Genomic DNA, 22623 nt, shown 5'->3' with positions numbered 1-22623 from the left:
TATGATTCTAGTTTAGTCAAGTCTTAGCCTAGAGGAAAGCTCCTAGAGATTAAACTCTCTTGAGGTGCAAAGAGACGTTTATTTGCTGAATAAAGCTTTGTGGATTACTTGACAGACCTCTTTATTGTCTCACAGTTAGGCAGGAGGGCTTGGAAACACGACACCGACAAAGAGGAATCAATGGCTGCTATAGGCAGCTAGAAGTTTCTGACTGCTCCAGTCTTCCCCAATCTCGTGTCCTCCAGATGCCTTGGACTTCAACTCCCGTTATTCCCAGCCAGCTTGCTAGGAATGATGGAAGTTGCAGTCCAGCACCTCTGGATTTGGGAAACCTGAATTACATCAATTTGACCTATGTAGATAGAAGCATCCAGCTGCCTGTAGCAGCTATTACTTTGGAGACGTGCAACAGTCAGGTGGAGAACCTACCTTCCAACCATTTCTTTGAGCTTCCCATGTACTTGCTCTCTTTCTAATAGCAGAGGAATTCTCCTTACAGCTCTCTAAAGGAAAAAAACCCGAGTCTCAGCACCACGGGCGTGCTTCCAGAAGGATCCCTACGTTGCAGGAGGGCAAGGAAGCAGTGGTGCGGAGACGGGGCTGGAAGAGGACTTTCTGGGTGAATTTAGAACCTGTCAGAACCAATAGCAGCTACAGGCAACCAGAGGCTTCAGACCATGTGGATATTCAGCATATTTGCATCAGCTGAATATGTATGGCCATAGCTAGACCTAATGTTTAACCCAGGATCATCCCAGGTTCATCCCTGCCTGAGCGCTGGATGCCCTGTGTGGCACTTAGATGAACAGGTTTGACCCCAGGACAATCCTGGGATAAACCTTAGGTCTAGCTACGGCCTGTGCTTCCCCACCATGGTATTCCATCTGATAAGGGCCAATAGAATTAAGACTATAAGAAGAGCCCTTCTGGATCAGACCAAGGGTCCATCTAGTCCAGCATTCTTTTCACACAGTGGCCAACCAGCTGTTGACCAGGGACCAACAAAGCAGGACATGGTGCAACAACCTCCTCCCATCCATGTTCCCCAGCAACTGGTGCACACAGGCTTACTGCCTCGAATACTGGAGATAGCACACAACCATCTGGGCTAGTAGCCATGGATAGCCTTTGCCTCCAGGAATTTACCCAACCCCCTTTTAAAGCCATCCAAACTGGTGTCCATCACTACATCTTGTGGTAGTGAATTCCATAATTTAACTGTGCACTGTGTGAAGAAGTCCTTCCTTTTATTTGTCCTGAATCTCCCACCCATCAGCTTCATGGGATCATCCCAGGTTCTAGCACTATGGGAGAGGGAGAAAAATGTCTCCCCTTCCACATTCTCCACACCATGCATAATTTTGTACACCTCTATCATATCTCCTCTTAGCCTCCTTCTTTCTAAGCTGAACAATCTTACCATGCTGTACAATATCATTTTTTTAAGGTGTGGTGACCAGAATTGTACATGGTATTCTAAGTGTGGTCGCACCATAGATTTGTATGAAGGCAGTGAAATACTGGCTGTTTGATTCTGAATTCCTTTTCTTATAATGCCTAACATGGAGTTTGCCTTCTTTACAGCTGCTGCCTTCATTACAGCTGTTAAGGGGATTATAAAGGAATAGGAAATAGAGGAGGAGGAGGAGGAGGAGGAGAAGAAGAAGAAGAGGAGGAGGAGGAGGAGGAGGAGGAGGAGGAGGAGGAGGAGGAGGAGGAGGAGGAGGAGGAGAAAACAGATGTGAAATAAGGCAGGGAGGGTGGCATTATGTGTCAGCTGAAGTTTGTTGGAATTGTCCCATAGACCATGATCTGTTGACCATGATTCACCCCTGTGATTTGTGTTAACTTTAAAATAATGCTAAGTCTGTCTTTCCAACCTCCTGGAACTTGTACAATGAACATCCTCCTTTGCCAGGCACTTTTTTCTTCTTCTTAACATGAGGTGCAGCCTCTGTGAATTTCTCATGCAAATGCAAAGGGAGGTTAATGTAAAATGACAGCTGAGGGAAAGATGTCCCACATCTCCTGCGATCCTTCTCATGTCTCCGTGTGCATGAGAGGAAAACAAACCGATGAATGTCTTCACATCCCCTGAAACAACTTTCTAACCCAACTGAGGCGTTACGACAAATATTTCTCCTCAAATAATGAAAAGGGCTTCAGGAGACAAAAGGAAGCTGAGGGCCCCAGAAGCTCCAAGTACCAAGGAAGTCTTGCAGATGTGAGGACTGGCTAGTAGTACTGGGAGCAGTAGACAGGCAGGAATAAGAACATTAGAAGGAAGAAGACTCTGAGGTGGTGGAGGAGGCATCAACCAGTGGGTCATCATCGGTTATCCCAGGACCCTCAAGGCCAGAAGATGTTGGGATACCAGACTCCGTGGACTCCTGATGTAGTCTCTACCACTTCCACGCTGGGGAAGCCAGCAATTGCAGGAAGAGGCAATGGTCCTCAGAAGTGGTGGGGTTAACAGCAGTCCCAGATCAGCCAGCCTTCAGCAAGCCTTGCAAGACCTCTTCATGATGCTGTGACAACAGCTCTTCTTGTGTGAGTTCCAGTCAGCATAGATCTGTCCAGGATCCTGACAGAGGCACTTTGTAGAAGTCCCTGCCTTGTGCAGACAGCTTCCCCTGTCATTGGTTGGAATTCTGGAGCATTCATGTCTAACCTTCTTAACTGAAGAACCTCAAGAAAGGAACACCCCTATGTGCCCTGAGAGTTATCAGCCCTGAAGGGGGGGGGGGAGACATCCACCCAAGGGACCTGAAGAGGAATGGAAGAGCTAAAGACTACAACCTAGTGGGGTTTGGATCTCTGATTTCCCTAAGGAAAAACACCAGGTGGAGCAATCCCCAAAATTCCAATTGCCTTTCCAGAACTGAGCAACATAGTTCACTCCCTAAGACCCAACTCACAATAATGCTGTGACTCCATGAAGTCAAAGAGAGCAATAGAACTAATTGCAACTTTCTCTGTTTGTCTTTTTTCATGAAAGATATGAAGCAGGGAGGGTTCAATTTGCCCCTACCTGGGTTTACTATTACAGTTAAAGTTATGGAAAGTGAAACAAACAGATTTGTTGATCCTAGTTGCAGACAGGGCTGGGAAGAACCTCCAGGTATTTATCATGTGCATCTTTGAATAGACTGATAATAAGTTAGGCTTGAATAAGGGAGTGCCATCTCCTAGGGTAACCATATGAAAAGGAGGACAGGGCTCCTGTATCTTTAACAGTTGCATAGAAAAGGAAATTTCAGCAGATGTCATTTGTATATATGGAGAACCTGGTGAAATTCCCTCTTCATCACAACCATTAAAGCTGCAGTAGCTGTACTAGAGTGACCAGATTTAAAAGAGGGCAGGGCTCCTGCAGCTTTAACTGTTGTGATGAAGAGGAAATTTCACCAGGTTCTTCATATATACAAATGAGACCTGTTGAAATTTCCTTTTCAATACAACTGTTAAAGATACAGGAGCCCTGTCCTCCTTTCCATATGGTCACCCTACCATCTCCTCTAGGAAATATGAAGGACATTGTTGTCCCAGGTTTTCAGGGCCTAGCTCAGCTATTTCATTATGAAGCATCTACAATTGATTCCCGTATTCAGCCATATTCACGGGGAAACCGTGCTGTATCTGGGGTGGGGTGGGGCGAATGGATGAAAGCTCCACCCCTGATGGATTGCTCTGACATCCCTAAGGGCACCTTGGTGGGCACCAAGAAAGGTGTCTTGGCGTGCCTTGGTGACCACAGACATACCGTTACCTAGCCCTGGGATGTACTGCTTGTTGTGTTGTTGTCAGCCTCTAATAACGAGGAAGACAAACTAAATTCAAGGATTGAGGCTCCAGAAATGCCTTTTCCTCACTGGTCCCTGGCACAGACGCGTCAGGAGATGCTCTGCTCTCATCCGCCATGCCTGCTTGAAGCTGAAGGGCCCGCTCCGTGATGGATGTGGAGAGCGATCAAGATGACATCACGACCAATTTGGCTGTGTTCTTCCTTGGCAGTCCCTTTAGCCTAGAATTAAGCTCCTCAAATTTGCTCTGGCTTCGGAAGGCATATCAGATGCAGAAGCCTCCAGCTGCGTGACAAGATCCATCAGTTACTCCGGTGACCCTTGTCACGGTGTCCCTTCTGGCTAGATTTTTTTTTTTTCTGAGGAGTTACACATGGAGCCCCAATATTGACTTGCCAGAGGAATGAGGAGAAGCTCTACAAAATAGCATTTCCCTGTATTTAAACAAATCATCGTTCATTCCTCCTCCCTGCTTGAAAACACAACACATCTTACTGCTGTCAACGTTTGGTGACAAGCTTCCTTTGAGCAAGACCCTCTTTGATCCAAATAAGTCATTGAAGCAAGTGAAGTTATCTCTTTGGTGGATGTCTGAAAGGACCAGACGTCGCCTCGTCGGGTGCTTCAGCTGCAAACGAGCGGTAGAGAAAAAGGGCAGGAAACGGAGCAAAACCCCTGTTAGACAATGAGCGTTGTACAAGTTCGGTTGAAAGTTTTTTTTGAACATTTTTAAATTTTTATATTTCGGATTTAAAAAAGAAAAGAAATTTCTTTTCATAGAATCATAGAATCATAGAAAAGCAGAGTTGGAAGGGGCCTACAAGGCCATCGAGTCCAACCCCCTGCTCAATGCACGAATCCACCCTAAAGCATCCCTGACAGATGGTTGTCCAGCTGCCTCTTGAAGGACTCTAGGGTGGGAGAGCCCACAACCTCCCTAGGTAACTGATTCCATTGTCGTACTGCTCTAACAGTCAGGAAGTTTTTCCTGATGTCCAGCTGGAATCTGGCTTCCTTTAACTTGAGCCCGTTATTCCGTGTCCTGCACTCTGGGAGGATCGAGAAGAGATCCTGGCCCTCCTCTGTGTGACCACCTTTTAAGTATTTGAAGAGTGCTATCATGTCTCCCCTCAATCTTCTCTTCTCCAGGCTAAACATGCCCAGTTCTTTCAGTCTCTCTTCATAGGGCTTTGTTTCCAGACCCCTGATCATCCTGGTTGCCCTCCTCTGGACACGCTCCAGCTTGTCTGCGTCCTTCTTGAATTGTGGAGCCCAGAACTGGACGCAATACTCTAGATGAGGCCTAACCAGGGCCGAATAGAGAGGAACCAGTACCTCATGTGATTTGGAAGCTATACTTCTATTAATGCAGGACAAAATAGCATTTGCCTTTCTTGCAGCCATATCGCACTGTTGGCTCATATTCAGCTTGCAACATCAGCTTGACATTTCTTAGCACCAGAGCTAGGAGCCTCTTTTTCTTATAGCCTTTATGTGGTGTTTTTCCCCCTCTTTTTCCTCAACAGACAGTTCTTGAGCCTTCAAGAGCAGTCAGGTGTGGGTACACCCTGACCTCTGCCCTTTGCAGAGTTAAGACCCCACAAATTCATAGCCAGAAGAATGTCACAGCAGAACAACCACCATGTCTGTGGCCGTTGCTAGACGAGGCGTTAGCGCGGTGTGAGGCCCGGTCTCCCTCCTGTGCATCCAGATGACGCACAGGGGATTCCAGGGTCAGGCCGAGCTAAAGCCTCCCTTAACCCGGCATAAGCGGATTCGCTTATTTTCCGCAGCCCCGGCCTCGCGAGTAGCTGGGAGAAGCCACGGACTGGGCACAGCATTCCATAGGAGTGCTGTGCCCATTGGGCCGGGGGGGGGAATCACGGGGGGAGGGAGATGGGGGCCAGGGGAAAGACCGTCCCGGCAGGAGAGGGGGGGAGGAATGGGCACAGCAATGGCGGATGGGGGGCAGGGGAAGAAGAACGGGCATGGGCATTGGGGACGGGGGGGGGCAGGGGGAGAAGAGTGGGCATGGGCACAGCCATGGTGGATGGGGGTGGGGAAAGAAGAACGGGCATGGGGGGCAGGGCATGGCGGACAGGGGGAGGATGGGCGAGTGAGTGGGCAGGGGGGCATCACACATCGTGGGGGGGAAATCAGGGGGAGCGGGGAACCCTTTATTTTTTTAAAAAAGCACTTACCTTTCCGGCGGTTCGCTCCTGCACACATGGCCCTTTAAGGGGGGAAAAAGCGGAGCACGCGATGGGGCTTTCCCTTGCCCCATCGCGTGTTGACGTGTGGAAAAGGGGAAACTCCCAGCCAGATTATCCGGTAGGTCTAGCAAGGCCCTGTATCCAGCTGTTCTAACTACCAAAGGTCTAATAAATTGAAATATAATATATATATTTCTTCTTTTTTTAAATGTACATTTCCCACCCCCACCCCCCATAGACGAAAGCTTGAAAACGTGGGGTTTGAGGATTTTGCGCAAATGCGCATTTTTGGAATGTAATAATTACTGTAATATTAATATTAATGTAATATTAATGTAATATTAATGTAATATTAATGTAATAATGTAATCATTATTAATGTAATAATTAATAATATTAATGTAATATTAATGTAATAGTACACTTTCTTTCCTATAATGTTGCTCCTTTTCATTGCCTTCTTGCAGTTTGCTTTCATAACTGCTTGTTGGTCCTGTGTTTTGTAAGCCACTTTGGGTATGTACGGATTAAATTAAATTTCATTGCAGGATTTGCTCCTCACTCCGCACCGTGTAATTACCTTCTATTGTCTTAATTTACAGATAGCATCGAAGCCAACATTGAGACCGCCTCTTCTAATGTAGAGTCTGCCAATGAGCAATTGGCAAAGGCCAGTCAACACCAAGTAAGTTGATCTTTTAATGAAAAGAAAAGAATCTGGCATAGACTGCTCAAATAAACATGCAATTTAAAATAACTTGGACAATTGGTACCCGGTGTAGTACCAGTAATTGTTTTGAAATATTTGGAAGTGTCTTAAAGAGTATTCCTAAAATCAGAGCTTAACCTCCTTTATTTCCCCATGATTTAAATGACTTCAGGGTTGGCAGCTTGCGTTGAAGTCATCATTTTGAGATCTGCATATTAAACAGCCATTTCCCACTAGAAAACGAAGCAATTAGCCACTGTTGTTCTTTGAAAGATGGCATTAAAAGCAGAGCCTTTGCTCCTGCATGTCCTTTCTTCTCGGCACATCCTAACTGGGCAACTCATTGAAAAGATCATGGTGCCGGCAGATGTGAGACCATTGGGAAATAGGATTTCAGCAGCAATCTTTTAAAGCTGCGATCAGAGATCCGTTTGCATTGAAGCAAGTACAAAGCAGGGCCATGCAAGCCACTAGACTTATTTGAACATAACTGGGACACAGAATCCGCATTGTTAGCAGAAATACATGGTGAAATATCTGTATAATAAAATGAGGCTGAAAACATCTGAAAAGTCCCAGGGTTTTGTTTTTTCCCCCCTCTGGGACTGCTAGATCTTAAATGCACCATATTACAGGAGCTCCAATACAAGCATTCTACTCATGTTAGGAGTTATCTGGATCAAAACCATTGATACTAGATTGACTGGCATTAAGAGATCAGTTTCACTGGGCGCCTGTCAAGGCTCAGACCACAGCAGAGGGCCTGAATTTACTCTAGTCAGCCAAAACTAGGCTGACAACTATTACCCAGAGGACCTTCTCTTCTGCAGCTCCCAGACTGTGGAATGGCCTGCCGGAGGACATCCATCAACTAAACAGTCTTTCTGAATTTAAAGAAGCTATAAAGACTGAGCTCTTCTGGCAAGCCTACCCAGTCGAATTTTAAGATGTCTGACTGTTATTTTTAATAATGTATTAGTTTTATACGTTTTTAATCAATTTTATGTATTTTATAGTATTTTTGTATTCAATGTTGTACCCCGCCTCGATCCCGAGGGAGAGGTGGGTAAGAAATAAATATATTATTATTATTGTCAGGCCTGGGCTGTGGGTATTTATTTATTTATTTATTACATTTCTATACCACCCAATAGCTGGAGCTCTCTGGGCGGTTCACAAAAATTAAAACCATTCAAAGTATAAAACAACAGTATCAAATCATAATATAAAATACAATATAAAAGCTCAACCAGATCAAAACAGCAGCAATGCAAAATTACAAATTTAAAACACCAAGTGAAAATTTATTTATACTGTTAAAATGCTGGGGGAATAAAAAGGTCTCCACCTGGCGTCTAAAAGCATATCATGTAGGTGCCAAGTGAACCTCCTTAGGGAGCTCATTCCATCGCCGGGGTGCCACAGCAGAGAAGGCCCTCCTCCTGGTAGCCACTTCCGGGTAGTAGTTAGGGTGACCATATGGAAAGGAGGACAGGGCTCCTGTGTCTTTAACAGTTGTGTAGAAAAGGGAATTTCAGCAGGTGTTATTTTTATGCATGCAGCACCTGGTGAAATTCCCTCTTCATCACAATAGTTAAAGCTGCAGGAGCCTCACTGTGTTTTGTATCTGGTCATGCTAGCCAGGGCTCATGCAGCTTTAACCGTTATGAAGAAGAAGGAATTTCACCAGGTGCTTCATGCATACTAATGACAGCTACTGAAATTCCCTCTTCTATGCAACTCTTAAAGACACAGGAACCCTGTCCTCCTTTCCATATGGCCACCCTAGTAGTAGTCTAAGGTGAGCCAGAAACTGGCAGCCATAAGACGGAAGCAATCGGTCAGGACCAAAGTACAAGCAGAGAACCAAGCCAGATGTCAGGACCAAAGGTCAGCCAGATATAGGAACTTGTAATGCTCAGAAAGTCCTTGCTGCTCCGTCTGTGTGTGCGTGTGTATGACAGGGAGGGTTTGCTTAAGGGTGTCCCAAAAGCAAGAACCATCAGGGGGGCTCTAGTACAAAGCCTAATTGCATATAGATGAACAAGCACATACTTATTTCTCATAATTCCCCATGAATCTCTCTTTCCCTCTACCTTTGTCTATCGAAATGTAGATTGTAAGCTTCTTGGGGCAGAAGCCATACTCATTTGTCCTATACCACTAACTATAAAGCATCACATACATGGATGGGGTTATAGAAACAATAAGGAGAGCTGATGTAGCATTGTGGGTAAGAAGCTCTACAGTTTTGTTTTGTTTTTTAAAAAAGAGTCTCTGGTTCGAATCTCGCCTCTGCTCGTGGTTCTCTAGATCAGAGCTTTTCACGTTGGTGACACACTTTTTAGACATGCATCATTTTGCGACACAGTAATTCAGTTTTACTAGCAAACCGGAGGTTAAACTAACCCCTTATAAGAGATACGGACACATACATAAATTGTAATGACAAAATGTATGGGGACACAACATATGAAAACCTTTCATTTATATTTTTAAAAATATATGATTTGTAAGATAATAACATACATTTCCAAGATTGTTGTCATTAGTAACAATAATGTAAATATGTGTAAGAATTTTTTAAAAATGAATAACACCAATAACTACTTACCATTTTAATGAGATGTATGATGGAATGAACACAGCTTTTGAATATTTGGAGGAATATTAGATTAAGACACTCACATTTTGTCAAGCATTTTTAAGCTTCTGCATTTCTGTGTATTTAAGTTTTTCATTGTTGAAAAGGATACTTCACCAATGTATGTAGTAGAAAACTGCAGAAGAATTTTTAATGCTTTTTTTACCTATGTTTGGATGCATTTTTGAAACGTGATTCCAAAAGTTGTCTAAGGGCCTTGCTAGACCTACCTTAAAATCCGGGCGTGTGGAGGGGCCAGCCCGTGCTAGAAGGAGCGCGGGCTGTCGCTCCTATCCACACATCGATGCGACGGGGTAAAGGAAAGCCCCGTGGCGTCGGCCATTTTGTTTTATCTCTTAAAGTGGCCATGTGCGCAAGAGCGCACCAACGATAAAGGTAGTGCTCCATACTAATCGGCACCTTAGTAAAAATGCATGCAAGTTGGTATTGCTTATTTCACATAGGCCATAGCTAGACCTAAGGTTTATCCCAGGATTGTCCTGGGGTCAAACCTGTTCATCTAAGTGCCACACAGGGCATCCAGCGCTCAGGCAGGGATGAACCCGGGATGATCCTGGGATAAACCTTAGGTCTAGCTACGGCCATAGACTCAGGTTTCTCGCTACGTTCGCGCGACACACCTACACACTGCAGCCGACACACTAATGTGTCATGACACACCGTTTGGAAAACTCTGCTCTAGATGACCTTAGCTGAGCTACGTTCTCTTAGCTGCAGCTGTCCCCCTTCTAGAGTGTGGGGATGACGACAGGATCCTTCCTCACAGGGTTGTTGTGTAAGGATTACTACAAGTCTGAGTATGTGAAGCAGCTTGAACCTTTAACGATGCCGGAAAAGCTCAGTGTGCAATTGGAATTCGTAGCATCACATATCCAGAAGCCTCGGCGGCCGGGGACAGCCCTGATGATGGAAGAAGTGGAGATTGTAATCCACATTAACAAAGTACAAGCCGCTCAGGGCTTCCCTTGCATTGTTAACAACAAGAAAGGCAAATCGCGACGTTGTTTGTGTGAGCAGCGTGTGATGCAATTAAGCCATATTGTTTTAATTTCCATTTAGGAACAGATAGGAGCAGGTGGCCCCAATAAAATGCGCACTTTCGGTTTTTCGGCCGGCTGAGTACAAAAGCTTGCCTGTGATTACAGGTATGCCGAGCACTGTCGGTTTTGCAAGGCAGCGTCTGTGCACCTGCGGTTTTCATTTTTACCTTAATGCGAGCCTTTTTTCAAAACAGCTGCTTCCCCGGGAAAACCAGGCAGCTAATTCAGCCGGCAGCCCCATTGATCAACGAAGCAAGTGAACGCAGCAACTAACCCTTTGCAAAGCCTGACCTGGCATGTGTATTCAACCCTAAACTCCCCCCTCCATTTTTTATTTTATTTATTTGTTTATTTATTTGCTCTTAAACGGTCCCTCTTTCTCTAAATATTGGATCTGTAATGGAATATTTATGGGGTTGGGTCACCTGGAACTTTCAGATGCTACTAATCATGGAAGGTGCAACCTTGCAAGGAAAACGCCGGCCGCAGCTGGGCATTCGGTGGCGATGACAAAAGGCAGGTGTTTCTTCGGAGCATTGTGGTTAATCGTTTTCCGTTTCTGCAAAGAAGTTTTGAGAAAACAAGGCAACGCTTTCGTGACAAACAAGAGTGACCTTCCGAGAACAAGCGACCTTGAGTTTCTTGAGGGAAAGTTATGAAGCCAAGGATTAGTTCATTTTTATTTTATTTATTTATTTATTTATTTATTTATTTCATTTTTATACCGCCGAATAGCTGAAGCCCTCTGGGCGGTTCACAAAAATTAAAACCATAATAAAACACCCAACAGGTTAAAAGCACAAATACAAAGAATACAGTATAAAAAGCACAACCAGGATAAAACCACGCAGCAAAATGTACACCCCTGGGCTAGTGATGGGCTTTGCACGGCTGAGAAACAGCATTTCGCAGTGCACAAGCGGCCTCTCGGAATTCTCCACCTTATGGCGGAGAAATCGGGAGGATAATTTCACCGAATTTCTCCAGGGGGAGGAGAAATTCTCCAACAATTACTCACAGGTAGGCATCGCCATTGGCAAGGGGTGTAGAACAGCTTCTTTCTTTTTTCCTATGGGTTTTGTTTCTTTTCAGCACTGCCACTGCAAGTGGCAACAGCATCAACTATGTTGGCAGCCTGGCCCGCATTTTGTATCCTCCTCAATACCCTGTACGCCTAGCATCATGCTAGGTCATAGCAGGGGCTGAGGAAGTGAAGGCAGCCACCGCAGCTGGGCTGAAGTGTGGGAAGCCAAGGAGGCTACAGGCTGTCAGAGTGATGATTGCGCAATCATAGAATCACAGAATAGCAGAGTTGGAAGGGACCTACAAGGCCATCGAGTCCAACCCCCTGCTCAATGCAGGAATCCACCCTAAAGCATCCCTGACAGATGGTTGTCCAGCTGCCTCTTGAAGGCCTCGAGTGTGGGAGAGCCCACAACCTCCCTAGGTAACTGATTCCATTGTCATACTGTTCTAACAGTCAGGAAGTTTTTCCTGATGTCCAGCCGGAATCTGGCTTCCTTTAACTTGAGCCCGTTATTCCATGTCCTGCACTCTGGGAGGATCGAGAAGAGATCCTGGCCCTCCTCTGTGTGACAACCATTCAAGTATTTCATAGAATCATAGAATCATAGAACAGCAGAGTTGGAAGGGGCCTACAAGGCCATCGAGTCCAAACCCCTGCTCAATGCAGGAATCCACCCTAAAGCATCCCTGACAGATGGCAGTCCAGCTGCCTCTTGAAGGCCTCTAGTGTGGGAGAACCCACAACCTCCCTAGGTAACTGGTTCCATTGTCATACTGCTCAAACAGTCAGGAAGTTTGAAAGGGAGGACGCTCACACACACTCCTCAGTCATCTCACAAGTAAGGTCAGCGCAAGAATTCTTGACCAAACCCCACGAGAATTTCTCCGAAATGTCTTCCCCTCTGAATTTCTTTTCGAAAGACATTTCTTTTCTAGCACATTGACTGAGAATGGTCGAAATTTTCATGGGGGAAATTTTCAGCACAGCACTGGAATAGCAGGGAGAGGCGGCAAGGAACGAAGCATGGATGACTTTGACTAGGCCAACCCCCCAGCTCAGACAATTGCAAGGAGAACCAAAGGATGCACATCCCACTGAGAGCAAGACCCTGCCTCAATTCTGCGTGCACCTTAAGCCCTCTGCCAGCCGGGTGAGGATTTTGTTTCAATTCGGTTTTGATAAACCCCCCCCCTAAATTCGCAATGTTCTACATATTCAGGAGTAGCGATGCTGGAAAAATTTGAGCTCTTGATCTGCTTTGCGGAAGAGGGAGAGAAAAAGAAAAGAGACCATCTCTCTTGGCTGCCATTAAGCGGGTGTTGAAAATGTCTGGGAGGAAGAGAGGGTAAGAATGACGTTACCTGTGCCTTGCCAGTGTCCCTCAGCCCTGAAAATAATCAGACTGATCCTCCCTGACTTGCTATCGGACGTTTCAAATGGTGGCAGGGTGGGGGGAGTTTTCATTTTCAGTCTTACATGGGGTTCTACGCTATAAGGCTGCTGTTCCGAGCGGACGCTGTGGAGCCATTAGACACGTCCAGCCATCCTGAGCTATCCGAAGGAGTTGCACGTTTGATAAAGGACGGCGAAATCAGAGAAAGTTAAACTCGTGACGCAGCGGGAGCAAAACCAAAGAATCCTGCATAACCTGGAGGAGAGAAATGCCCAAAGGTGCCAAATGCCGAGTGTCACAGCTGTGGAGCCCCGGGCTGTACCACTTTGGACTGTCAGCTTGTCAGAGCTTATCAACGAAATCTCCGTCGGATGCAGCCGGCAGCCAGCTAGGCAGCCTCAAGTAGGGAAATCCAAAGGTTCTCTAAACACTTTGCGTAGTGGGCCCCCATTCGGGAATCTGTAGTCAGAGGGTATGGAAGCTTCCATGCCATGCACAGACACAAGGCCATGGGCAACTTCCAGGACTCTGGGAGGGAGATGTCTTGAATTTGCAGAGTGGGTATGTCTTAGCAAGGTCTTTGACATATTTGACAGTCTCTTTCAGCTTGGATTGAGACCTACTGTACGTTGACCAAACACTACAAATACCACGTGCTAGGGTGGTCATCACTGACTCAGGGTAGAGTGTGTCTGGAACATGGATGTATGAGAATATAGTTTTTGCTTGCAAAACATGCAGCCTTGCCACATTTGAAGCCCCAAACGCGGCTGCAAGCGTGAGCACATGTTCATCGAAAATATTCACCACTCACTGAACACGTGATTGTCATGTTTGATTTACGTAAGTTTCCCAGTTTGATTTGCACAACTTTCAGAAACGGTGGAAATTTCCTTCAGAGACCAAATCAGCCCCGCTTTAGTCTATGGAAGTCAGTTGCACAATTAGGAGATTTGTGCCCGTTTGCACAAATTTCACATTTGAGCATAGCTCAATTTGAGCAATATTCACATTTGTGCAGAGCAAGCAGTGTTCTGAAATGAGGACAAGAATCGGGCACAAGACAGACTGCGAGATGAAGTTCAAAGACTCCTATCAATCTCGAATATTGTTTGGCCACCCATCACTAACCTGAACCTACATGTCTACATGCCTTGTCAACACACAGTGACAGAATCTTGTTCCTTGAATGCCGTGGCATGTGGAAGGGACATTTTTCTCTTGCTGTACGTTAATTAGGACATCGTAATAATGATACATGGATTTTGTATAGCACCTCCAAGTATTTCACATCTATTACTTCACACTAGAGGCCTTCAAGAGGCAGCTGGACAACCATCTGTCAGGGATGCTTGAGGGTGGATTCCTGCATTGAGCAGGGGGTTGGACTTGATGGCCTTGTAGGCCCTTTCCAACTCTGCTATTCTATGATACTATGATTCTATGAATCAGTTCCCTAGAGAGGTTGTGGGGTCTCCCACACTAGAGGCATTCAAGAGGCAGCTGGACAACCATCTGTTAGGGATGCTTTAGGGTGGATTCCTGCATTGAGAAGGGGGTTGGACTTGATGGCCTTGTAGGTCCCTTCCAACTCTGTTATTCTATGATTCTATGAATTAGTTACCTAGGGAGGATGTGGGCTGTCCCACACTAGAGGCGTTCAAGAGGCAGCTGGACAACCATCTGTCACGGATGCTTTAGGGTGGACTCCTGCATTGAGCAGAGGGTTGGACTCGATGGCCTTGGAGGTCCCTTCCAACTCTGCTATTCTATGATTCTATGAATCAGTGACCTAGGGAGGATGTGGGCTCTCCCACACTAGAGGCGTTCAAGAGGCACCTGGACAACCATCTGTCAGGGATGCTTTAGGGTGGATTCCTGCACTGAGCGGGGGGTTGGACTCGATGGCCTTGTAGGTCCCTTCCAACTCTGCTATTCTATGATTCTATGAATCAGTGACCTAGGGAGGTTGTGGGCTTTCCCACACTAGAGGCATTCAAGAGGCAGCTGGACAACCATCTGTCAGGGATGCTTTAGGGTGGACTCCTGCACTGAGCAGGGGGTTGGACTCGATGGCCTTGTAGGTCCCTTCCACCTCTGCTATTCTATGATTCTATGAATCAGTGACCTAGGGAGGTTGTGGGCTCTCCCACACTAGAGGCCTTCAAGAGGCAGCTGGACAACCATCTGTCAGGGATGCTTTAGGGTGGACTCCTGCATTGAGCAGGGGGTTGGACTCAATGGCCTTGGAGGTCCCTTCCAACTCTGCTATTCTATGATTCTATGAATCCAGAACCTCAGGCCAAATTTGGGGTTCCCCAAATAGTGATGCCTCATTCCCCTAGCCTCACCCTCTTTAAGAACATAAGAAGGATTGTGCTTGATCAAATTGAGGGTCCATCCATTCCAGGACTCTGTTCACACAGTGGCCAACCCCCTGTCAACCAGGGAACCCCAAGCAGGACATGAATGCAACAGCATCCTCCCACCCATGTTCTCCAGCAATTGGTGTGTATTTAGGCTTAGTCTTTCCATGGACCACTAATCATTTAGTAGCTTTGTGCAGCTTTTCCTGCATTCTAAAAGGTAGAAATGCTTCTGCTAAAGATTAGCTACTGGCCGTAGGAGGTTTAAGGTTAAATATGCTGGTATCTTGGTCCTGCCCCCTTTTCCCCGGGCTCCGCCCACCACTGGAATGCAATCCCAAAGCACTTCCCTGAAATGGAATTTAGCCCTTTGGCTGAAAGAATTTCAACACCCCCACACTTACAAAAGTTTTATCCTTACAAAAACCATGTCAGGGAAGCCGTCATGTTATCTAACGTACATATTCCAGATAGAGTGGGGACTGAGGCTTAGAAAGAGTGGCTTGCCTAAGGTCCCCTCCTGAATTCATGAGGTTTGAACTAGGGATAGAGGAATCCACCCATTTCACTTTCTCCCACATTAATTTTTTTTTTTTTTTTTTAAAAAAATCCAAATTATTTCCATCCCAAATACAAAGGAATTTACACATTTTTGGTAAATCCTTATCCAACTTAAAATGAAACGAAATTCTCACCCATCTGCACTGGCCAAATTTCATAGACACAGCTATTCCCCATCATGGAGAACCCCATAATGCACCTGCTTTCCATGTAACTGTTAAAGGTGAGGAACGAGAAAGAAAAGGTGGCAACCTTAATTTCGTGCCACAAACACAGCTGAATACAGACAGGTTCGAAGCCAGACTTTTCAGAGTGAAGCCCTCAGAGCCCTCTGTGTGTGTGTGTGTGTGTGTATGAATCAGTCAGGTTCTCAGAGAGTTCCAGCCTTAAAGCCAGCCTAGAAATAATTTCAGATAGATAATTTTGCTTTCTCCCATATTTCTTTTTAATATCTCGATTTCTTTCTGCCCTGTTTATGATTAAATCTGCAGTTTTTTGTTTATAGATAAAAAGAGCCAAACAAATCTCTGATCTGAGCTCGGGAGTTTGTGATTTATATCCGTAGCTAGCATGATTGTAATACAACCTTTTTGCTAGGGTGGCCCTATAGAAAGGAGGACCGGGCTCCTGTATCTTTAGCAGTTGTAGAGAAAAGGCAATTTCAACAGGTGTCCTTTGTATGCGTGTATACTCTTTATCACAGTAGTTAAAGCTGCAGGAGCCTTGTCCTCTTTTGTATCTGATCATGCTAGGCAGGGCTCCTGCAGCTTGAACTGCTGTGATGAAGAAGGAATTTCACCAGGTGCTGCATGCATACAAAGGACACCTGCTGAAATCATTTTTTTAAGAAAATAAGACGAGCCCTGCTGGATGAGACCAAGGGTCCATCTAGTCCAGCACTCTGTTCACACAGCGGCCAACCATCCATCGGCCAGGGATGAACAAGCACGACATGGTGCGACAGCACCCTCCTACCCATGTTCCCCAGCAACTGATGCACAACTGCTTTACAACTGCTAAAGACACAGGAGCCCTGTCCTCCTTTCCATATGATCAAGTAAAATAGAAGGCTGTGGTTGAAAATAACAATAGTACAATATGAGTGATAACACTCAACCAGAAAGGTACTAAGAAAGTTTTATAGACGAATAGTTCAAAAGATATCACAAATGTACGAAAGACAGGCATATAGATAACATTTACAAGGTGTTCATCAAACATTCATAATGAAGCCTACAATAAGCTAGCATCCATTAAACATTCATGACAAGAATCAATAATCTCATAAATATGTGTCTAATAAATAATTTCCTAAAGCGTTTAATAGCGTCTAATAAACAGTAGTCCGGTACAAGTCCTGTTTCGAGAATTCTTTGTCAGTAGGACGCAACTGGTTCACAAAAGGAGCCGTGGCTATACATTTAGAGTGGAACCCTCCAAGGTTTATCACCACATCATTTTCATGTATTAAAGCCATCAGATAATGCTCTCAATTGAGAGCATTATCTGACTCCTTTCCATATGGTCATCCTATCAATACTGCTATATAGATCTAGCCCTAGATCCAGTTTGTCACTAGAGGCCCAGGTAACCTCTGTTAGCTGAGCTGCAAGAGCCCTGCCCTCCTTTCCATACGTTCACCATACCTTTTGCATATGATATTGGATAATTGAGCTAGGAAGCTCCCCATATATTGGTCAGATGCTGGGAACGTTTTGGGACCATCACTAGTCCCTGGAGCCTTAACATTCCAAGAGAGTGGTGGTGGATTTGTTTGGCTTTCTGATCGTAAGGAGCCCATGACTTGGTCTGAAAAGAGATGAAATTTTAAAACAGTCTTAACATAGCCCAGCAAAAAAAAGAAGAAAAAAATAGTCAATATAGAACTCAGGAAGGGGGTGGAGTGTTGAGAGCTGTCAAAAACTGTTCATCAATAGTGAGCCATTTACAAATCAGAGGGGAGTTCACCCATCACTATCCCATCACTCATTCTTGAATTCTATTGATTTCTAGAGCAAAAAAAAAAAAAAAAAGCACGTGCTCAAACCTCTCCCATTAATTCCAATGCTTAATTTGGCTGTATTGTGTGCAGTATGAGGTCAATCGCTTTTTAATGACAGCTTGCAAAATAATTCCCATTGATAGCACATGATTTATAGTGTCCACTCCATGATTGCATGAAAATGGGGCAACGTGAGGCCTTCCAGATGTTCTGGCCTTTATTATTATTATTATTATTATTATTATTATTATTATTTATATAGCACCATCAATGTACATGGTGCTGTACAGAGTAAAACAGTAAATAGCAAGACCCTGCCGCATAGGCTTACATTCTAATAAAATCATAATAAAACAATAAGGAGGGGAAGAGAATGCAAACAGGCATAGGGTAGGGTAAACAGGCACTGGGTAGGGTAAAACTAACAGTATAAAGTCAGAACAAAATCAAGTTTTAAAAGCTTTAGGAAAAAGAAAAATTTCAGCTCCTGTGAGTCCCAGGCCACAGCTAGACCTAAGGTTTATCCTGGGATCATCCAGGGTCCGCCCCTGCCTGAGCACTGGATCCCCTGTGTGTCACCTAGATGAACAGGTTTGACCCCTGGACGATCCAGGGATAAACCTTCAGTCTAGCTATGGCCCTAGCCAGTATCGCCAGTGGTGGAGGGTAATAGGTGTTGCGAGCCATGTCTTCCTTTGAGGCTAAGAGGGATACATGAGAATTTTGGCTCGCAAAATATACAAGCATGCCTGTTCAAAGCTCTGAATGTGAGCTTCATTGGCTGCCAGTGCAGGTCCGGGCCCCATTCAAAGTGCTGGTATTGACATTTAAAGCCCTAAACGGTTTGGGGCCAGGTTATTTGAAGGAACGCCTCCTCCCATATGTACCTGCCAAGACCTTAAGATCATCTACAGGGGCCCTTCTCCATGAGCCCCTGCCAAAGGAAGTGAGGCAGGTGGCTACTAGGAGGAGGGCTTTCTCTGCTGTGGCACCCCGGTTGTGGAATGAGCTCCCTAGAGAGGTCCGCCTGGCGCCTACACTGTACTCCTTTTGTCGCCAGCTGAAGACCTTTTTATTCTCTCAGTATTTTAACACTTAATTTTAACTTAAATTTGACTGTTCTAACTCTGCATTTTAATCTTATATCAATTTTGCTGCGTGGTTTTATCCTGGTTGTGCTTTTTATACTGTATTTTGTAATTGTGCTTTTAACACGTTGGTTGTTTTATTACGGTTTTAACTTTTGTGAACCGCCCAGAGAGCTTCGGCTATTGGGCGGTATAAAAATGTAATAAATAAATAAATGTGAGCGTGAGAATATGTCTGCCTGGAAAAAAAAGTTTATTGTCCAACATGTGCTAGCATTTGTCTCATTCCCAATTCCCAGTCCCACAAATGTCCTAATATGCACAACTTTTCTCTGTGGACTGAGCAAAATGGCAGGGTGACATCTTCCGGGAAGGGAATGTTGCATGAAGGAATCCTTTATGCAACATCCCCTTCCTGGAAGAGGTGAAGCTGGCAATGGTGACCACTGGAGTCCCTGATGCCATGTGTTGGAGTCACCTTTGCCATGTTCCAAACACTTGTTCCTTGCTTCTTGTTAAGGCCTTGGTGTGGTCCTCTTCCTTGCAAGATGGAGAGCCTGGGGCTTACTTGACAGCCAGTGGAGGCAGCAATGAGGGCGAACGTGGTTGTGCGGACTGATGCATGTGAGTCCACCAGACCCTAGACCCCACTGGGCACTCACAACATCCCTAGTCAAGATTCTCTTTACTTTGGCTATGACAGAATAACCCACCTACCATTTTGGAATTGACGTCATTTTGATTACATCTAAAATCTAGCAGCCTTCTTAAATTTCTGCAAATGAAACTGGCATTGTTTGACAAGGAAATTCTAATATGTTGGGTTGGGCGTGGAGCATTCCTTGTTGGAATGAAAGGCTAAATTGGATACTTTTACAGAGGATGTCACCAGTGTTTAAATTCTGGTGCCCCATTTGTGGCAAATAAGGTCATAACCCACCCACCCCGCCATTGCAATATGCTTATCAGTCTTTGTTCTCTTGGAGTAACTAGCATAAGAAGAGAAATATATAACCGCCCAGAGAGCTTCGGCTGTGGGGCGGTATATAAATGTAATTAAATAAAATAAATAATAAATAAATGTGTCTGTTCTGACGACTTGAGCAATAAAGATGAATAGGAACAACATAAGATCATAAGAACATATTAAATCACAGCTGTCCTCTTGACTGAAACAATGCAACTGAATATATTAACATAAAACACTATGGGCAGTTTGGAGAAGACTGGAGTAGAATAATTCAGCAGTCTACTCGACTTACGACCAAGGCCTTTGCTAGACCTACCTGATAATCCAGTGGTGAGGAGGGGAGAGCCTGCGATGCAACTATTGCGGGCTCTCGACGTTGTCTATACCTCAGGCGTGACGAGGTCAAGAAAGGACCCCGTCGCATCCGCCATTTTTTCGTCTTAAAGGGGCCATGCGCACGAACGTTCGTGCGCTCAGGTAAGTGGTTTTTTTAAAAAAATTAATGGCTTTCCCTGCTCCTCCCACCTAGCCCTGATGGCCGCAGAGATTCTGAGGAGCGCTGCGCCCCATCCGCCGCTTTTCCCGGCTACTCGCGAGTAATTGCGGTAGCCGGGGAAAGTGGTGGAACGGTCTATGCGCTCGTGGTCTCGGGCTCAGCCCGAGGTCGTGAGAAATACTGGGCCAAAAGTGGTGCCCGTTACCCCGGAGCAAGGGAGGGTTGACCCCTGCCTGAGCCTGGGATCCCCTGTGCATCATCTGGACACACAGAGATGATCCCGGGTATTAGCATGTGAGGTGCAGGGAACGCTGATCAAATTTGCAGATGACACAAAATTGGGTGGGATAGCTAATACCCTGGAAGACAGAAACAAACTTCAAAGTGATCTTGATAGGCTGGAGTGCTAGGCTGAAAACAACAGAATGAAATTTAATAGGGATAAATGCCAAGTTCTACATCTAGGAAATAGAAACCAAATGCAGTTACAAGATGGGGGATACTTGGCTCAGCAATATTACAAAAAAGAAGGGTCTTGAAATTGTCGTAGATCAAAAGCTGAATATGAGCCAACAGTGCGATATGGCTGCAAGAAAGGCAAATGCTATTTTGGGCTGCATTAATAGAAGTATAGCTTCCAAATCACGTGAGGTCCTGGTTCCTCTCTATTCGGCCCTGGTTAGGCCTCATCTAGAGTATTGCGTCCAGTTCTGGGCTCCACACTTCAAGAAGGATGCAGACAAGCTGGAGCGTGTTCAGAGGAGGGCAACCAGGATGATCAAGGGTCTGGAAACAAAGCCCTATGAAGAGAGACTGAAAGAACTGGGCCTGTTTAGCCTGGAGAAGAGAAGATTGAGGGGAGACATGTAGCACTCTTCAAATACTTCAAAGGTTGTCACACAGAGGAGGGCCAGGATCTCTTCTCGATCCTCCCAGACTGCAGGACACGGAATAACGGGCTCAAGTTAAAGGAAGCCAGATTCCAGCTGGACATCAGGAAAAACTTCCTGACTGTTAGAGCAGTACGACAATGGAATCAGTGACCTAGGGAGGTTGTGAGCTCTCCCACACTAGAGACCTTCAAGAGGCAGCTGGACAACCATCTGTCAGGGATGCTTTAGGGTGGATTCCTGCATTGAGCAGGGGGTTGGACTTGATGGCCTTGTAGGGTTCTATGAACCCGTAGTCTAGCTAAGGCCCAAGTCTGGATCCAATCTATAAGTCCCTCATATATCTATCCAGTTGCCACCGATGTAGAACTTAGTGGTCAGTAGGAAAAGGATGATGATTAATATAACTGAAACCAAAGTTTTGTTAAAGCCTTTGGTTCCAAAGCATCCAAGGGATGCTTAGGACTGAACCTAGTACTCTGATACGACCTCTTCCTGATGCTTTTATGACAGCAGTTCTCTTTTCCTCCACTCTGCCCCCCACAACTCCTAGTCAACTGGTTTCCATGTCATAGTGTTGGGCAGAGTAGATCCCTTGTGTAGTCAATGACAATGAGCAATTTGTAAATGAAATGGGGTGTGTGATTATTCATTATCCACCTGCCCAGACATCATAAAGTGCTTTCAGTCAGGAGGACAATCTCGCTCCTACACGGTGTGAGAGGTACTCCTACGGAAGGGGATGCTAGCTAAGAAGACTGAAATTGAAGCAGGAATGTTATTGGTGGCAACAGAAGATGAAACATATTTTTACAATCATCTATCTTATGCCCTAGTCTCCGTATCTACTAGCATATCTGAGAAACAATGTAAGACAAATTGATGAAATGTGTTCATACAGATGGAGAGAAAGACAGTAAAGCAATTAAATATTGAGTTTGTTCTGACTCTATACTGTTAGCTTCACCTGTTGCTGCCTGGCAAGACAAAATGGACCCCCCCTTTTTTTCCTGAACACTTTCTTCATGCCACATCAGCAGGCTAACAAACGTTGTTCTCTGCTCTCAGTTAATTAAGGGATGGTTCTGACATAAACAGTGGCACCAAAAGGATGCCAGAATCAACCTGTCTGCCCATCCAAGTGCATCATGGGGGGAAAAGACATTTACCTTGTAGACGCAGCCCAGGGAAGTCTGCAGCGGGCAGGTGACGAGATGAGTCCCAACTCAGATCATGTCATTTTCACTCCCCTGTCAGGACCACAGCAAGACAGATCGGTAAATGATCCACCCTTCTCGTATGGGAAATTCCTCACTACGCCCCATGCAGTCACCCACATCAATAGCAAGTCAAACCTTTGGAAACTATCTAAGCGGCTTTCCCTGGCTGTGAAAGGGTTG

The 22623-nt window shown here is 45.3% G+C and overlaps 1 protein-coding gene across 2 annotated transcripts in view; it reads left to right on the top strand.

Annotated features, from left to right (window-relative positions):
- The window catches only part of TSNARE1 (t-SNARE domain containing 1), a 504015-nt gene that overhangs the window by 366294 nt on the left and 115098 nt on the right, over nucleotides 1-22623 (top strand). For both annotated transcript variants that reach the window (XM_063131213.1, XM_063131212.1), the window contains exon 11: nucleotides 6619-6701. In XM_063131213.1, coding sequence (XP_062987283.1) covers nucleotides 6619-6701 — 83 coding nt within the window. The remainder of the gene's footprint in view (nucleotides 1-6618; nucleotides 6702-22623) is intronic.

This window comes from Elgaria multicarinata, chromosome 7, assembly GCF_023053635.1.
Source record: "Elgaria multicarinata webbii isolate HBS135686 ecotype San Diego chromosome 7, rElgMul1.1.pri, whole genome shotgun sequence".
NCBI classification, from domain to species: Eukaryota; Metazoa; Chordata; class Lepidosauria; order Squamata; family Anguidae; genus Elgaria; species Elgaria multicarinata.
The sequence above is the reverse complement of the archived record's forward strand: the minus strand, read 5'-3'. Positions and strand labels throughout refer to the sequence as shown.